The 23,149-nt window shown below is 26.5% G+C and overlaps 1 protein-coding gene across 2 annotated transcripts in view; it reads left to right on the forward strand.

Annotated features, from left to right (window-relative positions):
- Window positions 1-23,149, forward strand: part of LOC136978024 (transient receptor potential cation channel subfamily M member-like 2) — a 79,663-nt gene that overhangs the window by 13,165 nt on the left and 43,349 nt on the right. For both annotated transcript variants that reach the window (XM_067273666.1, XM_067273667.1), the window contains exons 2-13: window positions 714-899; window positions 1,358-1,537; window positions 2,441-2,656; window positions 7,383-7,563; window positions 13,104-13,296; window positions 15,519-15,675; window positions 16,062-16,155; window positions 16,663-16,790; window positions 16,985-17,176; window positions 17,360-17,688; window positions 17,769-18,021; window positions 21,147-21,234. In XM_067273666.1, the coding sequence (XP_067129767.1) occupies window positions 714-899; window positions 1,358-1,537; window positions 2,441-2,656; window positions 7,383-7,563; window positions 13,104-13,296; window positions 15,519-15,675; window positions 16,062-16,155; window positions 16,663-16,790; window positions 16,985-17,176; window positions 17,360-17,688; window positions 17,769-18,021; window positions 21,147-21,234 (2,197 nt within the window). The remainder of the gene's footprint in view (window positions 1-713; window positions 900-1,357; window positions 1,538-2,440; window positions 2,657-7,382; window positions 7,564-13,103; window positions 13,297-15,518; window positions 15,676-16,061; window positions 16,156-16,662; window positions 16,791-16,984; window positions 17,177-17,359; window positions 17,689-17,768; window positions 18,022-21,146; window positions 21,235-23,149) is intronic.

The following is a 23,149-nucleotide window of genomic DNA, read 5'->3' on the forward strand; positions in this document are numbered from 1 at the left end:
CATAATGTTTTTAATTTCTGAGTAATTAGATGTTATAAAATAATCATTTAAAAATATTTGAAAAAAATTTAGACTCTTACAAAACTAAATTTAATAGTAATGATTTTATGAAAATTGTGATTAAAATACATAAAAGGTTATAATAATTTAATTATTTTAATCTTAAATAAATACATTTTAATATTATTACTTAGAATATGATGTTACTAATGGTGAATTTTCAAGCTTAAGGAAAAATATTTAATAAAAATAAGATAACAAGTGAGACAATAAGAGATTGTTCAGGTTAACTTTAATATATTTTAACCATTTATGAATGTTTATTATTGAGTTAACTCAATGAACTCTTGATCTAATAATACTGATCAATATGATATTATGCATATTAAATTTTTTATTTTGAATATCAAAAAGTTATCTGTTCAATTACTTCATAAATATATTAGAAATAGTTAATGCTTATTTAACATTTATTTTCTGAAAAATATGACTCACTAGTAATTTTTCTCATTCCATATGACACAAGTTACTAAGTATGAAGTACTGTACCAAGTTATATTTTTTACTGAATGAGAACTATTATAATTGTCATCTGCTAATAGTTCATTTTTTTAATTAAAATGTTAATATTTTAAATGACTTTATAATAATAAAAAATAAAATTACTTGAAAAAATTTCAGTCATATTTACATTAATTTTGTTCTATTTTTAGATTGTTTCAGAAACAGATTTACAAACTTTTGAAGGTACTTCTTCTGGTTATGATAAGCTGAATACATGTTTTCAACGTCAGAGCAGTCACGCACCTTCTGTCGCATTTGGTGAAGAAGGAATGTCAAAGTTTACCTCTACTGTTGGAAAAATTTGCTTTTGGAAAAATTTTGCCTATGAAACTGAGGTTAAAGTTTATTTATATTTATTATTGTTTTTTAAATGATAAAATAATATAACTAATATAACAAGAATAGAAAATTATATAAATATTTATATATATAAAATTAAAATTTTATATTTTAATTTATATATACATGAATCATATAGTTTTCTTTCACTTATTAGAAATTGTTTTGCATTATTCAATTTTTTTTTGAAATTATCAACTCTAACAAGCTAAATTTAACATAATCTATAGAGATTTAAGGAGTCAACCAATTTTTTCTGATTAAATGTATTGAAGTTTAAGAGTTTGATCTGACAATGAGACAAAAAGGTCACAAAAAACATTTAATCAGAAATAAACAGGTTAATTCCTGGAATTTCTATAATGATTGAATTATTAAATTTATTGACCTTATTTTCAGTTATAAATTAAGTTTTATTACATTTAATTAATAATAATTTTATGCTTTCATTTAGGGCCATCCTTTTCTTACTACTACTCATGATGCTAATCTAGAAGAAATAGCAAATATTTTACAAAGTAAATGGAAAATAAAAAGTCCAAGAATTGTTTTAGTGGTGATTTCTAATGTAACATCTCCTCATGATTGGAAAAACAGCAGGCAGTTAGAAAATTTTCAAAAAGGATTGATTAAGGTTAGGGATTGAATAATTCAGAAATAAGACTTCTAAAATTAAATAGGGAAAGAATTTTTTTTAAATCTTACTTTTTAAAATTAATATAGTTATTTGATGATAGATTTTTATACTAATTTTTATTCAAGTTTATATATTTTTATTTCATTTCATTAACCATAATAAACAACTTGTTAATTCAGTTTATCAATAAAAAGTAATTTCAATTTTTGAATATAGCAGACCCTCAATTTAATTGATGTAAAGAACAAAAAATTTCTGTTCTAAAGGAAAAAGTTATAATTTTTATTTATTTATGGATAGAATACATTGAAAGATGGATCAATGAGTTAATGAACATAAATTACTCACTGTACATTATAGTAATATTTTGTTTACATTATAACAGCTTTTTGATCTATCTTGTACTTTGTAAGTTTGTTATTAACATATGTTTTTTTGAAACACATTTGATTTAATATACTTTTGGCAATAATGGACACCACCTTTTCATCAATGAGTCTGTTAAGTTGAGGGTCTACTATATATTATAAATACAGTTGAACCACCTTAAATAGCTGGCATACAATGGTCATCTTAAGTACTGACCATTTTTATATTCCTGTTAGTGATTGAAAGGTTTGATGGTTGACATTTATTTTGAAAAATATAATTTATAAAAATAGAAACTGATATCATGAAATTTTTTTGTATTGTATTTTTTAAAAATGTATCTATATTTTTATTGAATTATTATTAGGAATATATAGTATTTTTATTATTGACAATATTTATAAGTAATGTTTATAAAATATTGCAAACTAATCTTTTAAAATCTTTATTACTTCTGGAATTCATACTTTACATTTGATATTTATTAAAAATATTGTATTTTTAAAAATTTCTTTTTATTTGTCTTTGTAGGCTGCTAATGCTACAGATATGTGGATAGTAACTCAAGGAATTAATGTTGGAATTACAAACGTAATTGGTGATGCAGTCCATTTGGAACAGTTAAGGCGACAAGGGTTAAAATGCCACAAACATCCTAATCAAAACAGTATTAAATTTATACCTTTGAACTTAATTGGTATTGTAAGAGAAGATTTTTTAATATATGGAGATTTATTTGATGGAAGAGTAAGTATACATTAAAATACATTTAGATTAAAAAATAACTACAAATTAAGTACAGTAATACCTCGACTTATGCTACCACGACTTACGCGAACCTGGAGTTACACAATTTTCAAATCTCATCGATTCGTCTTTTGTTTGAGCGCCATGCAACTCTTGATTACTCACTCTCCCCAAACTATTGTTCAGCTTACACGTTCAGACATTTCACGTGGAATTGACGAATAGCTATAATTTATTTTGTGTTACTTATTTCTGTGTTTATTATATCTACGGAGACTTGAGAGACTCTATGTCATCCAAATGAAGTAGAACTGATTCCTCTGCATCAAACAAGAAAAGAAAAACTTTATCTTTGGAATGTAAAGTTAACATTATTAAAGACTTCGATACAAAAATGAAAATTTGTGAATTGGCAAAGAAGCTTGATCTACCGGAATCGATGGTCAGAACAATTATAAAAAGTAAAGAAAAAATTCTCGAAGCTGTGAAAACTTGACAGAAGGCCTCAGTTCAATTGAAAAGGGGTTACAAATTTTAGAAAATATAGACTCCAATGAAGACGCATTTCTTCTACAAAATGAAGAAATAAAAAATTATTAGCATGCTATGAGGAAATTTTGCAGGAGAAAAAAAATCTTTGAGCTGTCAGACGAATTTGTTAGATTTTATGAAGCCTTCTACATCAAAATAACTTCGGTTTACAATTTTAATAATAAAATTTGTTATACATATGTATTTAAGATTTTATTAAACATTTTTTTCTAAATTATTGTTTTCTTTAGTCTCTGGCCCCCAATTAAAAATAATTTGTATGTATTTATATGCGAAATTATACCTCGACCTATGCAAATTCAACTTACGCAGTTATCGCTTGGTCCCACCTATCACGTAAGTTTGGGTATTACTGTACACTATATTTTTATTAAAACAATGGAAAGAAATCTATAAATCTATCTTATTTTTAAATTAGTACTTAAAATTAAAATAATTTGCAGATATCCAAATTTAATATAAGTCTTTTATGGGTATTTGATACATCAGAATCTAATTTATATATACATCTAGCCAATCAGAATCAGAGTTTTATATATGACATGTGATGTATATTCTGCCAGTCAAACAAGTGTAATATCAACTCAAGTAAACCAGAAGTGCCACCATTATTTTTCTTGCTTCAAAGACTTAATTGAAGATTTCAAATATTTACTTCACATTTGGATTAAAACATTTGTCATAATCTGCATATATTTTGATACTACTTACATATTTATTAAATACTTTCATAATTATTTTTGTGTTTATACTTGTTCTTAGCTGACAGTGATTCTTATTCCAGGCAAAAGTAATGGTAACATATCTGTTTTGTTAAAGTGTGGTTCTATTTTATCTTTTTATTATTTATTTTCTTAATTTTTAAAGTACTTTTCTAATTAAAACTTTTATGTTTTATAAATTACTTTTATTGTAAATATTCATCTAGCACACAGCCAATCAATGCATTTAATTTAACCCTTTACCCCCGACATTTTGTTTACGTTTATTTTGTGATCCCTCCTAAGCCAATATAGGTCAATCAGGCAATATTATTTTAAAAATTTGCCAAAACTCAAATTATCATTATATCTATATGAAAAAAATCACGTACATTTATTAATATCTTTAGTTTTAAATATATTTTTCAATACATTTTATTAGAAAAATTTATAAGAAAAAAATATATATATATCAGAACTGACACACAAACTTGATAATTTGTAACTTTTTGTGAAAATTAACATTGTCTAGTTACCTAGTTGTTTGCTGGCACCTAGCCAGAAAGACTAGAATATTGTTTTGGACAATTCAATATAACACTTATGCATGTAGGTTTATTTGTTGTGAAATTATCGCACATTATATCAACCATTTGTTTGAAATCAAAATTTTATAGCAGTTGATAGCAGATATCAACTAATATAATGAACTAATATACTTTATTTACATCATATTGAATGAGATTATTTTTGTAATAAACATATGATTACCAGTAGCAATAATATAACATTTGCTGATATTTTCGATTAAAATAAAAAATTAAAAAATATATAAAATATCAAAACTGCAGGTCAAAACTTGAATATTTATAATACGATAACTTATTATAGCTAAATAAACTTATTATAGCATAAATGAACTTATTATAATAATATTATTGCATGAATATGCTAAAAATGTAATAAAAAATTACCAGAAAACAATAAATTAAGAAAAACAAGCATTAATTAAAATTTTTTAAGTCAACAAAACACCACCTGGACAAAAATATGTAAATCAGACAAGACAAGACAATGCCGTCAAGTGCTGACATCTGTTGTTGATAAATTTTACAAAAATCAATATTTACCAAAGTAACAATGAATCGATACTTTCAAAGTTTTGGTTAACTAGCCAGGGTACTGATCGATCGGTACCTTCGGGGGCAAAAGGTTAAAATAACTTTGTTTTTTATTATTCCTAAATATCTTTAAACTATTTAACTGTAATGAAACAAATACAATCCACTTTTGTTGTTGTTGTTTTTTTTATTCTTTACACATTATGGGCACAAAGAGGGCCTCAAGCCCATCTTGGGTTTGGCCAGGCCTGACATAGAACAGTCTCTCAAAATATTCTTGGGATTTTTTAATCTGCTGAGATTTGTTCCCAGATTCCAGAGCAGTGAGCTGAGATTGCTTGGCCATCTTGCCATCATAAATCCATATTACAACATAAAAGGAATTTAATACAGACAATACAGTAGAGCATCGATTATCCGACTCAATTGGGGACTGAGGTTGGTCGGATAACTGAAAAAATGGATAACCGAAAAGTATAAAAAAATACATTATTAGTACAGTGTATTAGTATATTAGTATATCCCATGTAATAAGCATATTAGTATATTGCTATTAATCTACTTCGCATTGAATTTTCATCAATGTTAAGCCTAACAAATTTTTTTTGTTTTTAAATAATAATCATCATTAAATTATTTTTTTATTTTGCACAAAATAAATACAGAAATAAAGAAAAAATAGAAAATTAAGCCTGGTTTAAATACTGGCCTTCCTTTCATGGTCGAGCCAGTGTTTCCAGCTAAAACACACAAAAATTTAACAAAAATGATATTAAAGTAGCCAAGACATAGCCAAATATTGTAGCGCCACATCACTAACGGACATTTGAATTTGCCAACTAGAACGCAGTCAGTTGACCAATGTGATGGTTGATTGGGGGTCGGATAATCGATGCTCTACTGTATTATATATATATGTGAATATCTAGCATACTAACAAACTTTACATCATTATACTTATTACAAAGTTTTGAACTATTTGCAATCATTGTATAATTGTTGGAAATAAGCAAACTGTAAATTTACAGGAATCAATGTTAAAGTGTAAAGAAACATAAGAAGACTGACAAACTTGAAAATATAAATACTTTTTCTTTTATATTCAATTTAAGATTTCTTCAGGAACAAACCAAATAAGTGAATTGAACAAAATTCAAAGCAAACTAACATTAAAAAATATAAGTACGTATGAAATTAAGTATTAATATGTCAACTTTATTATAGTAATCTATACTCCTTTTTGCTCAAAATCATCAGCATTTTGTTTTTAGATAATTAGTCTACATTTTGAATGCATTCAAGTAGTCATCTGCTAAGTTTCCTGAACCAAGTGTTAAATCTTATACCACTGCCCTAATACCATTGTTTGGTCAGCAATACTTAATGATATGTCTAATAATTTTACATTTCATACTTTGCTTAATAATTAATACAAATTGTATTGTAAAGTAATTTTTCAACAAATTATTCGACTTTTGCAGTAATCTCTCCCTGTTAAGTGTTTAAGTAAAGATATTTTATCTTCTGCTTGATACTTCTAGACTAAAAATTCTTGTTGTTGAACTACAGGAAAGATCAAACAGAAACAGAATCATGATTTCTATTTGAAACTTAATTAAAAAATAATTGGTTAAGCTTTAATCAGATTCAATTTAATTTTAAACATAGATTATTTTTATGTAAGTTGTAAAATTTGTTTTCATTTGTAATTTTAATACATAAACTGTTAAGGAACTTCAGTGAAATATATTGATTATAAAACAATATATTTTAATATATTAATTAGATCATTCATATATTTTTATTTTCTTTAAAAATGGAACTATTGCACAATTAAAATCAATATTGAATTATATTAATTCAATATAATCATAAAAATTAATTTTTTCTACTCTTTTTGCCCAGTGGGCACTAAGAAGTCCTTCCTATGAAAAATTTCCAGGAAATTGCTTGCCTGGATTTAATCCTTGTTTCTTCACAGCAGTAACCTGACATCTTAACTATTCAACCATCCAATCATAACATTTTTTAAATTGGAAAAGTAATTAGATTTTGTTTTTATAGGTTTTTGAATTGTAGTGAATCAATAAAATATTGATAACAGAAGATAATTTTGGAAAAAATTATCAGAAAAATGACAAAATATATTGATTATTTTCATCAGTTCACCTCACTTTTAATTGAAAATTAAAAACATTTTGGTGATAACTTTATGAATTGTTTTCTCAAAACTTGTTTTAACTTTATATTATTAAATAACATCATTTACTTTTTAAATATTTAATAGTTTGAAACAATAATTAGATTTAATTTATTAGAGACAAACTTTTATTCAATTTTTTTCTTATGCAGCTTGATCGAGTAGAAATTGAAAATGAAGGAAATTGTCCAGAAGAAAACAAGTATGAATTAAATCCTGATCATTCTCATTACATTATTGTTAAAGATAATACAATTAATAAAACAGGAATGAATCATTTTCTGCTTCATCTGGAACAATATATGGCTAGTGCTGTGGAAACTTCAACTCCAAGTAAGAATTTCATTTTTGTAATTTTTAATATTACACATTTATTTAATATTTGATATAATTGATTGAATATTGTAACAATACACAGAATCACTTAAACATACAAACATTTAGAGAATATGCAGAATACATAGATTTACAGAAAATAATGAATTATTATTTGGGAAATATTTTATAGATAAGTATTATGTTATTTGCATTCTGCTTTTCTATAAATATCTTGCAAATAAATTTTTAAAAAATAAATAATACTTTTAATTATAGTTTAAACTTTATAATTAAATTTAAACTATAGATATAGTTTAAATTTATTTATAAATTTTAAACTATATCTAACTATAAATTTTATAAAATTTGGCACAAGTATTCTTTTAACAAACTATCATTTCAATATACTTTGAATTTTTTTGTTTTGAACTCATTCAGTTTTATGCAATATACAGTACAGTTCATTCATTGTAATTATTTTGGAACTTGTTTATATTGATAACATTAAATAAATATCAACATTAAGTGAAGTATATAGATGAAGATTTCTTGTTTTATTAAATCTCTCATTAACCCTTTCTCAGTCACTGTCACATCCTATACATTCACTTTTTTGGCTTTGATGTGTCATATGTTTGTTGTGAAATATTTCTACAGCATTTTTTGCTGTAGAAATATTTCACAACAAACATAAACATAAAATAGAAATATATATCTTAACATCTCTGATGCATTTACAGTTGTTAAATATTTATTTTACTATTTCTCCAATAGACGGCATTGTTACAAAAATTGTTTTGACGTTTTTCCTAATTTATTTTTGGAATTTGACAGCATCTATGTAAATTGTTTTTGGTAGTTTTTTTGCAAACAAATAATTTTTTATTTGTTAATATTATTAATAACCATTAAATAAATAATTAAAATGATTCTATTTTTAGAAAAATAACGTGTAGGAGCTAATTTTTTGCATATTACTTCATAAATATTAATTATATATTGAATATCAATAAAGAAATAATTGAAAACATTTTTTGGATGATCATTCTGAAAAAATTAGACTGACAATGGATTAAAAGGACATGTTAAAGCAATTAAAAAATGTATAAGTTGAAGATTTAAATAATTTGATAAACTTAAGATTATTATTATTATTGTTGTTGTTGTTGTTGTTGTTGTTGTTGTTGTCTGTTGTTTCGGTTAATGTGAGCCTAGGTATACAAAATGGCGGCACTTTCGGTAACCTCGATGGCAGGCGTTTTTAGAAAAGAAATGTAGATGGCGCTGATAGTAATGATGCCTTTGTATGCAAATATCCAGCAAAAAATTCCGTTCGGGAAACATGAGGAATAATGTGAATTTCGAATTTTGGTTACGATGTAGACGGATTATGTACATTGTTAATTTTTTAAAAGTGTCTGTGTTTTTTTCAAAGTTTGTACAATTTACTCGAAGTCTAAAGTTATCGAGGAGGAAAGTTTGTCAATGGTAATTAACATGATAAACATGTCATTAATGTGTTTAATGTGTGTTAAATGTCATAAAAGTGTATTAAAGGTGTGTTAACATTGCATGAGGTAAAAATTTTGTAAAGGGTTTATATGTGGTTCAAATTTGCATTTAAAGTGTGTAAATGTGTTAAATGTGTTTAAAAGTGTGCAAATGTGTGTTAAACGTGTTTTAAAGTTTGCAAATGTGTGTTAAACGTGCTAAATTTGTCATAACCAAGTATATGTAATAGTGATTTCTGACACGAAAGACAACATGAACGACACATGGAAGGCTAGGTGGTCGTGGATCGCAGGTGCCAACCTCTATGGAGACGCTGCCTATCATAGATGAAAAGTTGAGAGATGTGAATCGTAAGACTGCAGTTCTTAAGAGGAGTAAAATTTATGTACAATACAGGCAAATTTTGTTCAAACCACTGATGTATAGAATCTCGTAATTCACTTCGTCCATGCATCAATTGAATTTATAGGTAGTATGATGACTTTTTTATTTTTCGTTTGTGGTCCAAGAGTACGAAAAGTAACCAAAAGCAGGGGAAAAAGTAAGTAGCAAATTTACGTTTTAAAAATGTTTTAGTTTTAAAAAAATTAAATATAGGCGCATTTATGTTATTGCCGACGGTTGCCATCTTGTTTGCACATTTGCGTGTGCAAACAAGATGGCGACCGGAAGCGCCGCCATTTTGTATACCTAGGCTCACATTAACCGTTGTTTCTCATCTGCTGATTGTATTGCTGGTGTTAGCCTTTTTACACATTGAATTCTTTTCAAGAATCTAAGATGTAGTAATGTATCAGTGAAGAATGTGTGCAGACCCCCAAGCAATATGGTAATTTTGAAAATTTTTAGATTCAAGTGCTGCCATAGGTGTTTTGGAATAGCACCTAGTGGGCTGATGATCACTAGTACCACAACTGCTGGTTCGTTCTATGAACTTTGAATTTTGATCTTTAGATCTTAGTATTTTACGATTTTTTCTTGTTCTTTTTTTTTATTTTGGAGTCTCCTGATTTGACAATGTCGATGATCCACCATACTTTCTTTTTCTCAACCACAGTTATATCTGATGTATTATGTCCTGGAACAATGTCTGTTTGTATTCTGAAATCCCATAGGAGAGTTTTCTACAAGTTTTTTTGTTGTTATGATCCCACCAGTCTTTTGTAATTAGTACAAAGTAGTTTTCACAAATATTCCAGTAGATCATTTTAGCAACTGTATTATGGCATTGCTTATAGTCAGTTTGTGAGATATTTGCACAGGAGCATATAATTATCAAACTGTTCTTCCATCACTAGCATCAAAATATTCAAATTAGAATCTTTAAACTAAATTTTTAGCTTTTTTTCTGAATCATAACCATGATAAAATTGTCTTTAGCAGTATAGCAAGCCTTCACTTAATGTTGTTTCATTATAACATCATTGAGGGACGATACAAGAACATTTGTAATTATTTACAATTATTGTTGTCGAATTTTCTTTATAAACATGAAATTGATTTTATGAGGTGGAAAATAAATATTGAAGATTTCAAAAACAATCTAAATAGTGTAATATTAACTAAATTGTATCTTGCTTATGCCATTTATCTATAATAAAATTAGTTTAATTATACATAATTTGTGGGTAGTACCTGACTCCAAAAAATATCAAATTGACTATATCCATGTAAAACAAAGATACAGAAACCAGATAAAATCTAGTCATAGTTACCCAGGCTCAGATATACAGTTGACCATAAGATAGTTATAGCAAGGGGTAACATTAGGCTTAAAAAGGTCACGAGAATTGGAAGAAAAAATATATGCCTAGAGAGATTAACAGACATAACAACAAGACAAGTTGATCAAGAAACAACTAATAATTAGTTCAGTAGAACCTCTGACACTGGACAGGATGGAATAAAGGCAGGAATTAAGGAAGTTTCCAAAAAGAAAATTGGCACTTAGAAAATCTTGGATGGCAGAGGAAATAAAGATATAAAGAGGCTTATATCTTTATAATTTTATTGGATATAATTAATTTTAATAGATACAATTTTATTTTATGTGATGATTTACAAGACAGAGCATACCATAAAATCAAATGGCTCATACACATAATATTAAGATCAACTATAGGCAAAGAAAAAGAAGGCAAAATTTTTATATACAATGAAGAAATTAGTGACAGATGGAAAGAGTATATGGAGGAATCATATAATGATGAAATTAGAGACATCAAAAATGAAAATATAATTGATAGAGAAAATTTAGGTTCATTAATATTAGAGGAAGAATTTGACAAGCATTCAGAAAACTGAGCTTGGGGAAGGCAACAGGAATAGACAGTATACTTAGAGTTTTTTAAAAATGTAGGAATAGATATGAAAAAGAAATTATATAAAAGTAATTTATGACTGTTATGAAACAGCTGAGATACCGAGCAATTTTATGAAAAGCAGAACTATCACCTTGCAAAAAAAAAACATTGCTTTAGAATGCTCTGATTACATAACAATATCTTTTATTGCACACCTCAAAAAAATTTTACTACATATAATAAAAAGCAGAATACAAAGTAAAATAGACAATTACTTGGAAGAAGAACAGTTTGCATTCTGGGTAGGTAAAGGCATTGCGAATGATTCTAGAAAGAAGCTTAGAAATAGTAAAGTATATATCAGGGGTGAGCAAGCAAGAGTTCAGTGGGAGCCGCAATGTAAGTTTTGCAAAATGCATGGGAGCCACAGTTCTGTACTGTCATGGTGGAGAGTATGGTAAGGTGTGCGATTTTATTATATAATATAAAACAAATATTGAATTTTTTTAATAAACATATTTTCACAAAATTATAAAAATAAAATTGTAAAAATATTAATAAAAAACAGAAATTAACACTTTCAGCAAGAGCCGCACATAACTCAAAAACAGCTGCATTTGCCCATGCCTGGTATATATCACAAAAGTATATACAGGTATACCTCAGGTTACATCATTTTGAGTTAAGTCGTTCTTGATTATACGTCATTTGTCAAAAAAAATATATGAAAAAATAAAAATCAAGTTTAAGTCATTTTATTTGACTTTACATCTGTCAGCCATAAATATTGAAGTCATAATATCACTACAAAAGTGTTAGAAGCACAAAAAAACCTGTTACTACACAATAAATAAGAATAAAAGTATATAAAATCATATTAAAATACGTACATTTACAGTAAATGTTAATATTGAACATCCTAAATCCTAGAGAACGAAATATGAAAACATCTGTGACTCTGTGTTGTCATCTTATTTGGCAGTTTTTATTGGTAAATTTAACATAAATTAGTTTATTTTCTACTATCGCAAAATAATTTTAATAACTATTTGTTATTTAACTTACAAAATCATTTTATTTTATAATGTCTTAGAGCAAACCACATTAACAAATAAAGAGTCTGCGATGTACTGTAAACATCATCAAATTGTAAACATGTACATTTACAAGTACGTACGTACTGTTCCAGTATTTCTAAATTTATATAAATTTTAGTTTTTAATATAGTACAGAAAAAGAAGTAATATGTTTGTTAGCTTAAAATAGATTCTTATTAACCATATATTATTAAAAATGCATTTATAAATAAAATACAGAACTGGGAATGGTTATTTGTGGTTTAGCCTAGTGACAAGTAAATTCGACTTAAGTCGCCTCTCCTGGAACCAATTACTGACATAAGGTGAGGTATACCTGTATCAAACTGTTACTGTATAATAATTATTAATAATGATAATAAAAGAATAACTATATTAAAATGATAATGTAGAAAAGAAATAGAGGAGAGTATATAAAAGAAATATAAATAAAAAATTTTAGTAAAAATTCTTAATTTTTATTTTATGTGATGATTTACATTTTACTTGTTTTATCAATATATGATTTATATTGAGAATTAATTTAATAATTTAAAGAAAATATTTTTTTAAAATTTTTATTTAAAATATAATAATAGAAATACCTAATATCCAAATGCTAAACTGTTGATTTGTCAAAATAAAAATTTTATATTATTTATAGATCAAAGAAATGATGATATTGAAACTTTGAGTTCAAATGAAATTCCTGTAGTGGCATTGTTAATCCAAGGTGGTTACAATTGTGCTCGACTTGTTTTAGACCATTTAAAAAAACAACTTCCTGTTGTTGTGCTATATGGATCAGGTGGATTAGCTGACTTAATTGCACATGCTTATTATGAAATTCAGTATAGGTAAATATATTCATCATACTAATTGTAAAAGCCTTACTGTCCTTAAATTCTAATATTATTGTTAATTGTCTACTTGGACTTTACTTATTAATAGAACTTTATACTGGTGTTTAAAGATTGGCAGTTAGTTCAGGAAAGAACAAAATTTCTTTATTATATCACCTGTAGTAATAATTTCAGAAATTATTACTACAGGTGATATAATAAAGAAATTTTGTTCTTTCCTGAACTAACTTTCATTACTGTGCCAATCTTTAAACACCAGTATAAAGTCCTATTAATAAGTAAAGTCCAAGTAGACAATTAATAATAATATATTCATCATACTTTTCATAATTTTAAAATGTTTAATTCAGTTGTTAATTTAATTAATTTCAAATTATTTTTATCAAAAGTATCAATAATAAATATAAAGAATAACAAAATAATTATAAAACGAAAAGAATTGATGTATTAAAATTGTGTAATGGTGCAAACTGTAAAGAAATCTGTAAAGCATCTGCAAAGTTTGAATGTTGTTTGATAGAGTTCAAACTTTATTTCTAGAAATAACACCTCAATTTATGATACTAAACGTATGGGATATTAAGGTTTGATTTAAAATTACTTATTTATCAACAATTTCCTAGAAACTAATTAGATATCAAGTGCTACTGTAATCAAAAATTATATTAGAAATGTGAATGTAGAAATTTATATTAGATATATAAGTAGACTCTACCCTACTTATGAATAGGTTAGGTTCCAAAGGTTTCATCGTAAGTCGAAATCTTCCTAAGCCAAAAACTAATCTAGAAAGTACATTTGTACATGGAATAATCATGTATTGTTAATGTTTTATTCTTTAATGTACTTAATAGAGTACATTATTCTTGTTTACCCACTTGCTACTAAGTAGTAGCAAGTGGGCAACTAAGTGCAATAGGTGAAAAACTAACATTTGAAACACTTGCTACTACAGTAGACCCCCCTATAACACAGTAGATACATTCCGTGTTGTATGAGTCACTTAAATACATGAGCCAATCACAGCCCGGCACATGTGCAGTTTAGGGGTTACGGCTGTTTGAAAGGTTTTCTTCCACAAAATTAATCGATTCTAGACTAATTTGACTCAACATTTCAAAATTATGTATAATTTTTTGGGAATAATCTATATAAACTATGCTGTAAACAAAAAATTGTAGGCTTACTTACTGAGTGTGCACCGTTCAATGACGCCATTGCTTAAGCTTGTTTTCGTCACGGAGTGGTTCATTGAAAGGCAGGCACGTGTTTCCTGATCAGCAAATTTTTCACAGAAAAATAACTTAACTTTGGAGACATCATTAATAAAAATATAATTTTTATGGCTGTTTAATAATAAATGTTTTTTAGTAGGTCCAGTGCTCGTTTAATCTCAACGGTTTGTACAATATTTGCTATTGGTCCAGATTCGACCAAACCTGTTGCAACGTGAGTCGATGATGATGTTTTACTGTGTTATACGAGTCTCTTTTAGAGTGTTATACGAACATGATCGCAGTTTTTTCGCTGTGTTATACGAATCCGTGTTATATGAACTTGTGTTATAGGGGGGTCTACTGTACTTAGTAGCAAGTGTTTCAAATGTTAATTTTTCACCTAATGCACTTAGTTTTATGTCAGCTTTACTTTCTGTAGTAAATGTTTTCCACCTGTAAATAGGTCAAAAACATTTTCATGGTATTAAACTTACTGTTGAAAATCAAAAGTATGTTTCCTTACCGAGGTAATAGAGCCACACTTCTTGCACTCATCTCCACTGTTAGATTTATTATTATGTTTTGGATGCACTTTTGAAGCACTAATTGTGAAAGTTTAAAAAAATTGCAAACAATAGCAGAAAATGTCATTATTCCAACATTACCAACTCAATGTCACCTCACAAGCAACAATGGAACGTCAGAATTTGTGTAAAAATGAAAATTGATGATTCTGTATGCAATAAAAATAAATCCTCATTAATTATTTATTAAAAATTTAATATTTATTACTGGCTAAAGACTGACTTCAACACCACCCATGATTGGCAAGAGAACTTTGGAATCCATGCAAAATTTAAATTTTAGATTTACAGTCAATTGTTCATAAGTAGGGGAGCTCCTGTGTTTATAATTTAAATTATAATTTCTGAGACCTTTAATGTTTTAATATTTTGATTTTTTTTAACAAGTTAATTGATTTAAATTTATGTTTACAAGATTACAGGGATGTTGGGATGCAGAATTTGTAGAAAATTCTTTAAAACCAGATTTAACAAGTAAAATAACAAGAAATTTTCCAAGACTTCGAGATAATACTCTAGCTAGAAACATATTCAGAGACCGAATTTTGGAATGTGTTAGATATTCACATCAGGTATCTATTAATAATAATTTTTTAAACATTTTATGTTATTATTACTAAATTACCATTCCATTAGCTTTATCTGTCAGTTTATGAGGATTGAAATTGGTATATTCAAACATTTAGCTGTTGAATTAATGTTAAATGAGTTATATTTTAGGTTAAATTAAACATTCATAATATGTTATTAAGTTAGTATCTTTTATAATGTAATGGTAGAGATAATAAGATTCTTCAAAAACATATTAAAATATGTATATGTATATAAAGTTATATGAATTTATTAAAAATATATTGTATTAATTTTAAGGAAATCTTATTTTGCAATTAATTTATTCTCTAAATTGTTGTTGTTATTTATAAATATTATAATCATATTAATGTCATTTGTTAAACAGAATACACAAGTTTATTTAACAATTTTGAACCTTCATGGCCATTCCATTGGTTTGGAAAATCTGGATGAACATTTGCTTCGTTCATTATTTAAAGGTATATTTATAATTTTATTTTATTAAAATTTATTAAATTTCACTGACATTCTTAATTTTAGATTACATTTTTTTAATTTATAAAGTAAAACTGTTAGATTCTTGCTTATTTTCTGCTGTAGTTTTTTGTTGTTTTCTAATATTTCAATATGGATATAGATGATTAAATATTCTTATGGCATGAAACTATTTTATATTTTGTAACATAAAATGAGATGTAGAATATTTTTATGCCTTGTGAATATCTAACATCGAAAGTGTTGAAAATACTGTATTTATCCTAATAAACAGCATGCTATTTATTAGAACAAAATAGGGTATGCTGGCTATAATATTTTCCTCTTGCAGCTGCATTGTTTATTAGAATAAATATGATAATAGAAATAAGGTATTTAACAATCATTGTTAAAAGAACAAAATTTTTTTCTCTGCTTTTTGTGTTATTTGCAAAGTAATAAATAAATAAATAAATTCCATATTTTAAAAGTCTTACATGTTGATTTTATAGCTCAGCGACCTGAACATTCAAACTGGCATGCAAACATGCGTAAAGACCTATATCTTACATTAGACTGGAATACTCCTCACGTAGCTACTTTAGAAGTTTTTATGAAAGATCCTTCAAATAAATTTCGGGTACTTTTTTATTTTTAATAACAAAATAAACCATATCTACTACCATAAAAATAAATAGTTTTATTTAGCTAAATATTTTAAAGTTATAATTTTAATAAATTTACTTCTTTAATATTTTTTATTCTCGAAATAATTTAGTCTAAAGTAAATTGTTACTTTGTTGATATTATTATATATGTAATATTTTATTATAGATTGATAAAGCAATATTTGATGAAGCTCTGTTAAGACCTAATAGAGAAGAATTTGTGGATTTATTTTTAAATCAAGGTTTCAGAGTTCATAAATATTTAACTCCTCAGCGACTGAAAATGATATTTTCAAAAGCTCGGCGGAAAGAATTTTTTCAGTCAGTTTGTTGGGAAGGAGTATTAGGTCATGGAATGGTAAGTTTATGAAATATTTTAATTATTACCTCTATTAATATTACTTACTTATATACTCTACTTACAATTCTATGGTAATGCTCCATGCGGGGCTAGGAATATACTTGACAGTGCATAATAAATAAAATGAATGAATGAATATTAATATTACTAATATTTAATTAGTACATTTTTTTTTCAAAGGAGAGGAAACTTGGAAAAAATTTTGTTGAGAGAGACTTAAATTGGTTAATAGAGCATGTTACTGGAATACCAAATTTTGTTAATCCTCAAGAACTTTCATTGAATGGAATGGGAATGTATGCCAGTGATCCTACATCAGCAGAACGCAAAGCATTAACCATACTAATTATGTGGGCTGTTTTCACTAATCGTCCGAAGCTGTGTAAATTATTATGGAGACATTCAGATCAACCTGTACATGTTGCTCTTGTTGTGTCTATGATTTATGAACGGTTGTCTTCGTATGTACATGAAATGGGAATGAAATCAGAAATGATGGAACTTAGCAAGTAAGAATTTAGCATGCATATGTTTTAATATATTTACTTTTAAAATTTACTTAAATACCTTTTCAATAATGTTTTCTTAGACAGTTTGCTGATATGGCAACAGGAGTTCTAGATGCTAGTTATAATGATGCTTCATGTAGGGCTTATGATATTCTGAGTGAAGAGAGTGCAGATTGGTCATATAAAACTGCTGTAGATATTGCTGCAGATGCTAGAAATCGCACATTTCTTGCCCATCCTTGTTGCCAGAAGTGGTTAACAACTATGTTTTTAGGTAAAATCAGTATTAGGGATGTTACCTGGGGAGTCATTACTTTTCCTCAATGGTTAAAGGTATGAACAATGAATTATATTTTATTATTAGAAACTCATATAAGGATTTTAATTTTAAACAATTTTTTTAAAATTTCATTTATTTTTTAAGATTAAATAAATACTGTAGACTCTACTTAGAGCAATTTCACACTATGACTGACTGAACTGATTGGACTGCTTCCTAGTTTTGTTGTCATGACAACAGCAGTAGGTCAACCAACTAGTAGTTCCAGTCAAATAGATTTAAAACATTAAATATCTGTGGTTGACTTTGAGCAGTCAGTGAGCTACAGCCAATGAAAGCTTCAAAACTGTAGTCAATTAGAGTTTGGATTCATCAAACCCAATAGTGAGAAAAGATAGTGAATAATAAATATTTTTCAAAAACTTGTCTGTGTACTCAATCATAATGTGAAATCACTCTTATTGTAATTGCAAATCATGTTATCACTTGGTTAATGTCATTGAAATTAGCAGGTCTCAAAACATGCAGGTTAAAATACATTATAGAAACATTTTTTTATTGTAATTAGAATTTGGTTATTGTTATCATCTTGGATAAATAGGTCTTATTAACACCTCATTTTGTCTGTCAGCTGTAGCATACATCTGATAACATGCAATCAATATCATTCTTAACAATTGCTTTAAATGTTAATTGTTTTGTTATTTGATTGCAATACAATAGTTTAAATTGTCGACAAATTACAATCATTGTTGTTAAAGTTGGTAACAGACTACAACACTGAATAAATTGTATATTTAATAATAATAATTGATTAATCTCCAAGTCATATTGTTTTAATATCTTTTATCATTAGTCAGTAAAACCAGCTTTCATCTAATTTTAATATTTGAGGCAGAGTGGTAGTCAAGTCTTTTCTATGTAGATTATAGAATTGAGTTTGTTCTCAAAATTTGTTTAATCAATTTTTATTAAACTTTGATATTTTACATGATATGAGATGAGGAAATTAAAAATGTAATGAAAGTTGAGAATCCATGATTTTGTTTTCAAGAAACAGTGGGGTCAGAGTGACAATGTCTAATGTCACTAGCATGAGAATACACAATTTAAAATTTTTTTTTTATGCCAGCAACATTGTCACTGCCACTATCACAGTGATCATCTCATCATAGATGGCCTCCCAAAACAATATTATTGACTTGCTAGCACTTAAACTCAATTTTTAGTTTGTGTTCAGACAGAAAATTAACTGTGCCTAGTTTTTTACTTTGCTGGACATCATCACTCAGCTGCCTTTTTTTTTTTTTTTTTTTTTTTTTTAACTCTTTTTGTCCTGTGGTCACTAAGAGGGCCTCTTTTAGCAAGCCCATTATGGATTCAGCCAGACCCACAATGGGATGGCTGGGTGGTGAGGACAGGGGCCAACATATCTGGTTGGACCACCCTCTGAAAATTTCCTGGGGATTTTTCAATCCATCCAGATTCAATATTGGGTCTCCCAGAGCAGTAGGCTGCTACCTTGACCAGTCAGCTATCATGCCATTTATCAATCAGCTGCTATTATCAGTATAAATGAGTGCAAAATTATTACAATGAGCCTAGTCTATTATATTTTAAATTGAAATATTTTATTAATTTTTTAATTGCTACAATGAGTGTTTTATCAATATTGTGATTCTACAATTTCTTCTTAATATGATTTGATATATTTAATTAATAAATATAGTTTAATTAGATTAATGTAAGAATATTCGATAGTATATGACAAAGAAACGTTAAGAAAAAGAATGTTGTTTCAATTTTACTGTATTCAGAAAGAAAAACATTTGGTTTTTTTTTTTTTATCATGAATTATATAAAATCATGAAAACAGATTTATAAACTTATCCCCATATTATTACTCATATGTTATTAAAGAAAATGTTGAAGATGATATAATGAAAAGGTTATGTAATTCTCATAATATTTTATTGATGTTAATGTTAGTGAACCAACAAGTTATCCATAGTTGAATTATAATTCTTCAATATTTAGAATAAGTGTAATATGGTATTAAAACTATTAAAAAACAATTATGAAGAATAAAATTAGTATTTAGAATCACAAAAATAAATTTTATTTATCAGTTTTATCAAATCATTTTATTAATACAGCTGATGCTTAGAATCAGATTTTTTCAAAAAAATAAAAACAATATTTAAAACAATAAATATTTATGGTGTAGATCAGCAATTCTCAACCTTCTAAGCTCCATGACCCTCCAAATAGTAAATAAAATAAAATTAATATTTCGCAACCCCCACTCAAAGGAATAATAACAGTAAGCCTTACTATTACTAATTGAATTTTGACTGTAATTATAAATGTAAATTTTTTATAAATATTATATAATCACATTGCACTAATTTTATATGTTAAGAAAATACTAACAGTATAAAAAATGTAATACAACTATTCCTATTATTTTATGTTGCTGCATTTATAGTGACGGTATGAACATGCATGTATGATGTGTATATACATGAGCAATTTACAAGTTCCAACTTGATGTGTATGTACTCTTTGTAACTTGATTCACGTATGGAGAAAATTTTATATGAAAAACAAATGCAACCATCACATTAATTTCTTTTCTTTACATGTGTACTTATTGTAAGTAAAGCATTTATAAGTTTATAATAAATGATTTTTTCTCATAAAATGATTTCGTTATTGTCTCACGACCCCCCTTTAATATCACTGTGACTCCCAGGTTGAGAAACGCTGGTGTAACACACGCTGGACAATAACTGCTTATTTTAGATACCAAAAATTATTTATGTTATTACTGTGATATAATGATGTGCTACTTTGCATCTTACATAAGCATATAAGTGATTTTTCACAAAATTCATCTTATTTAAAACGGGTTTTCAATACTTGTGTATTTACAGTATAATTCTTTAAAATTTGTATACTGAATCTGAACTGTACTAAAACTTTTATTTGTAGATTTTTAATTTCTTTATTATTTATTTATTTATTAAAATTATGTTTGATATTTTATTTTATATATATTACAATTTTAGATATATAGAAATTTTATATATGTTTTCATACTTTGAAAATTTTCTAAATAAGTTCTTAAAACTTCAAATAGAATTTTTTAAAAATTGATGAAATTTTTTCTTAACAGATAATATTATGTGCATTTTTAATCTTTCCTATGTATATATGGATAAGATTTAAATCGGAACCATGGAACACTTTCAGTAGTATTGAAGGTATGATAATGATTTCTTTTTGAATTATATGTATTAAATATTATAAGTGTATATTTAAAAAGACATTTGTATTTCTATTATATTAAATAAAATTTCTATATAACATTTAACTCTGCTATTTGATTACTATATATGATACAAGTCAGGAAAAAAACTAGTTCTATATTTCATGAGCAAATTAGTACACAGAAGCTTTATTAGTTTTATTCAGTCAAAATGCATTTCAAGTTATACAGCTCCTTTCAGTCTTTCAAATTGAAAATAACTACATAAACAATTGTAAAAAATGTTTAATATTAAAAACTTCTTAAATACATAACTTACTGATCATTGTTTTCTATAGTGATAGTGTTCTGTAAAAATATATGGTAAAGTACAACCTAATTACTTTCTTTTTACACTTTCTTCTCTTGCTTGTTGTAAAATTCAACAAGGATTCAAAGTTTCATTTGTTTCATAAAATTTTTTCTTAAAAAAAACTGAAATACTTAAAATATTTAAATGTTTTCAACAAGTAAACATATGCCAAGCTTTAGTTATTTACAATTAAAGACTTATTTCTGATCTCCAGATCAAAACACTTTTATAATTCTGTTTAACATTACTATATATATTTTTTATATTAAATCTGCATAGTGCACAAATTTGTTTTTTCAAAACCTTTTAAAATTTACATTAATAAACATAAGAAAAATATATAAACATTTATATGAAATTCAATACCATGATTATTTGAAAAAAATGATTAATTATATTTAATTTAACAGTTGTTATTTATTCTTTGATCTTTTTCTTTTTTTTTAAATTTCTACCAAGAGTTTTTCCTGTAATTCTTGGCTGTATCACAAGTGTAACAAATTGATATACTAAACCATTTATTTTTAAAATATTTGATATTAATTTTTTTTTTTTTGTTTTTCAAAAGCACTTGGTATATTATTCATCACTTTATTTAGTTAAGACGCCAATTACAGGTCGTGTTTTGGGCATTTGCCCCTCTTCAGCTAACTAAATTTTAAAATTAAATATAAGAAAATTTATACATACTAATACAAATTACATATAATCATAGATGTCACATAGTTAAAACATACCTTAAAAGCACAGATCACAAACATACAGACCACTAATGCAATGTTCTGTATCTGCTTTCATAGATCAAATGAGAGAAGTGTGAACAGATTGGCGGGTTTGATAACGGATCCTCCAGATACAAAAGCACATCCGGAAAAACATATAGGCAGACGTGATGTAGCCGCTTTCACAGATCAAGTAAAAAAGTGAGCAGGTTGAAAAATGGCGGCTCTAATGACTGACCTTTCGGAGAGGACGAATTTATATTTTTTAAGTCCAAACATACAAACTTAATACAGAAGTGTTTTTTAGAACAATGTTTCACCTTTAGTTTAATATATATCCAGTTTACTAACTAAATTTTCAATATAACTATTGTAGATTTTTTATATGAGTCACACATACATTAACCGAACAACACAAACCCGTCAGCTGATTTGCATATACATTGACATACAAATTTAAACCAATATTAATATATAGTAAGATTACTGTATCGATATACACTTTTTTGATAATATGAATTTTTTCAACTAAAATTTTAAGTTTTTATAAACCACACACACATTCATCTTAATAGCACAAACCTTCACTTAACATTAATGGACAGATTTTAACTAATATCATTATATAATAAAATTATGATATTAATGAACATTTATATATAAATTGTGATTTTTTTACAGTTAAGGCATTTAATTGGACAGACGTTAATTTTATATAATTTGCAGTTAATGAATTAATGGAGTTTTTTACAGCAACTATTTTTTACCTCACCAACAGGTCTTACATAGAACATTTCTTAATTACATTTTTTTCCTTATGTCTATTAATTTAAACG

The sequence above is a fragment of the Centruroides vittatus genome, unplaced genomic scaffold (assembly GCF_030686945.1).
Source record: "Centruroides vittatus isolate TY-2023 unplaced genomic scaffold, ASM3068694v2 contig_484, whole genome shotgun sequence".
In the NCBI taxonomy this organism is placed as follows: Eukaryota; Metazoa; Arthropoda; class Arachnida; order Scorpiones; family Buthidae; genus Centruroides; species Centruroides vittatus.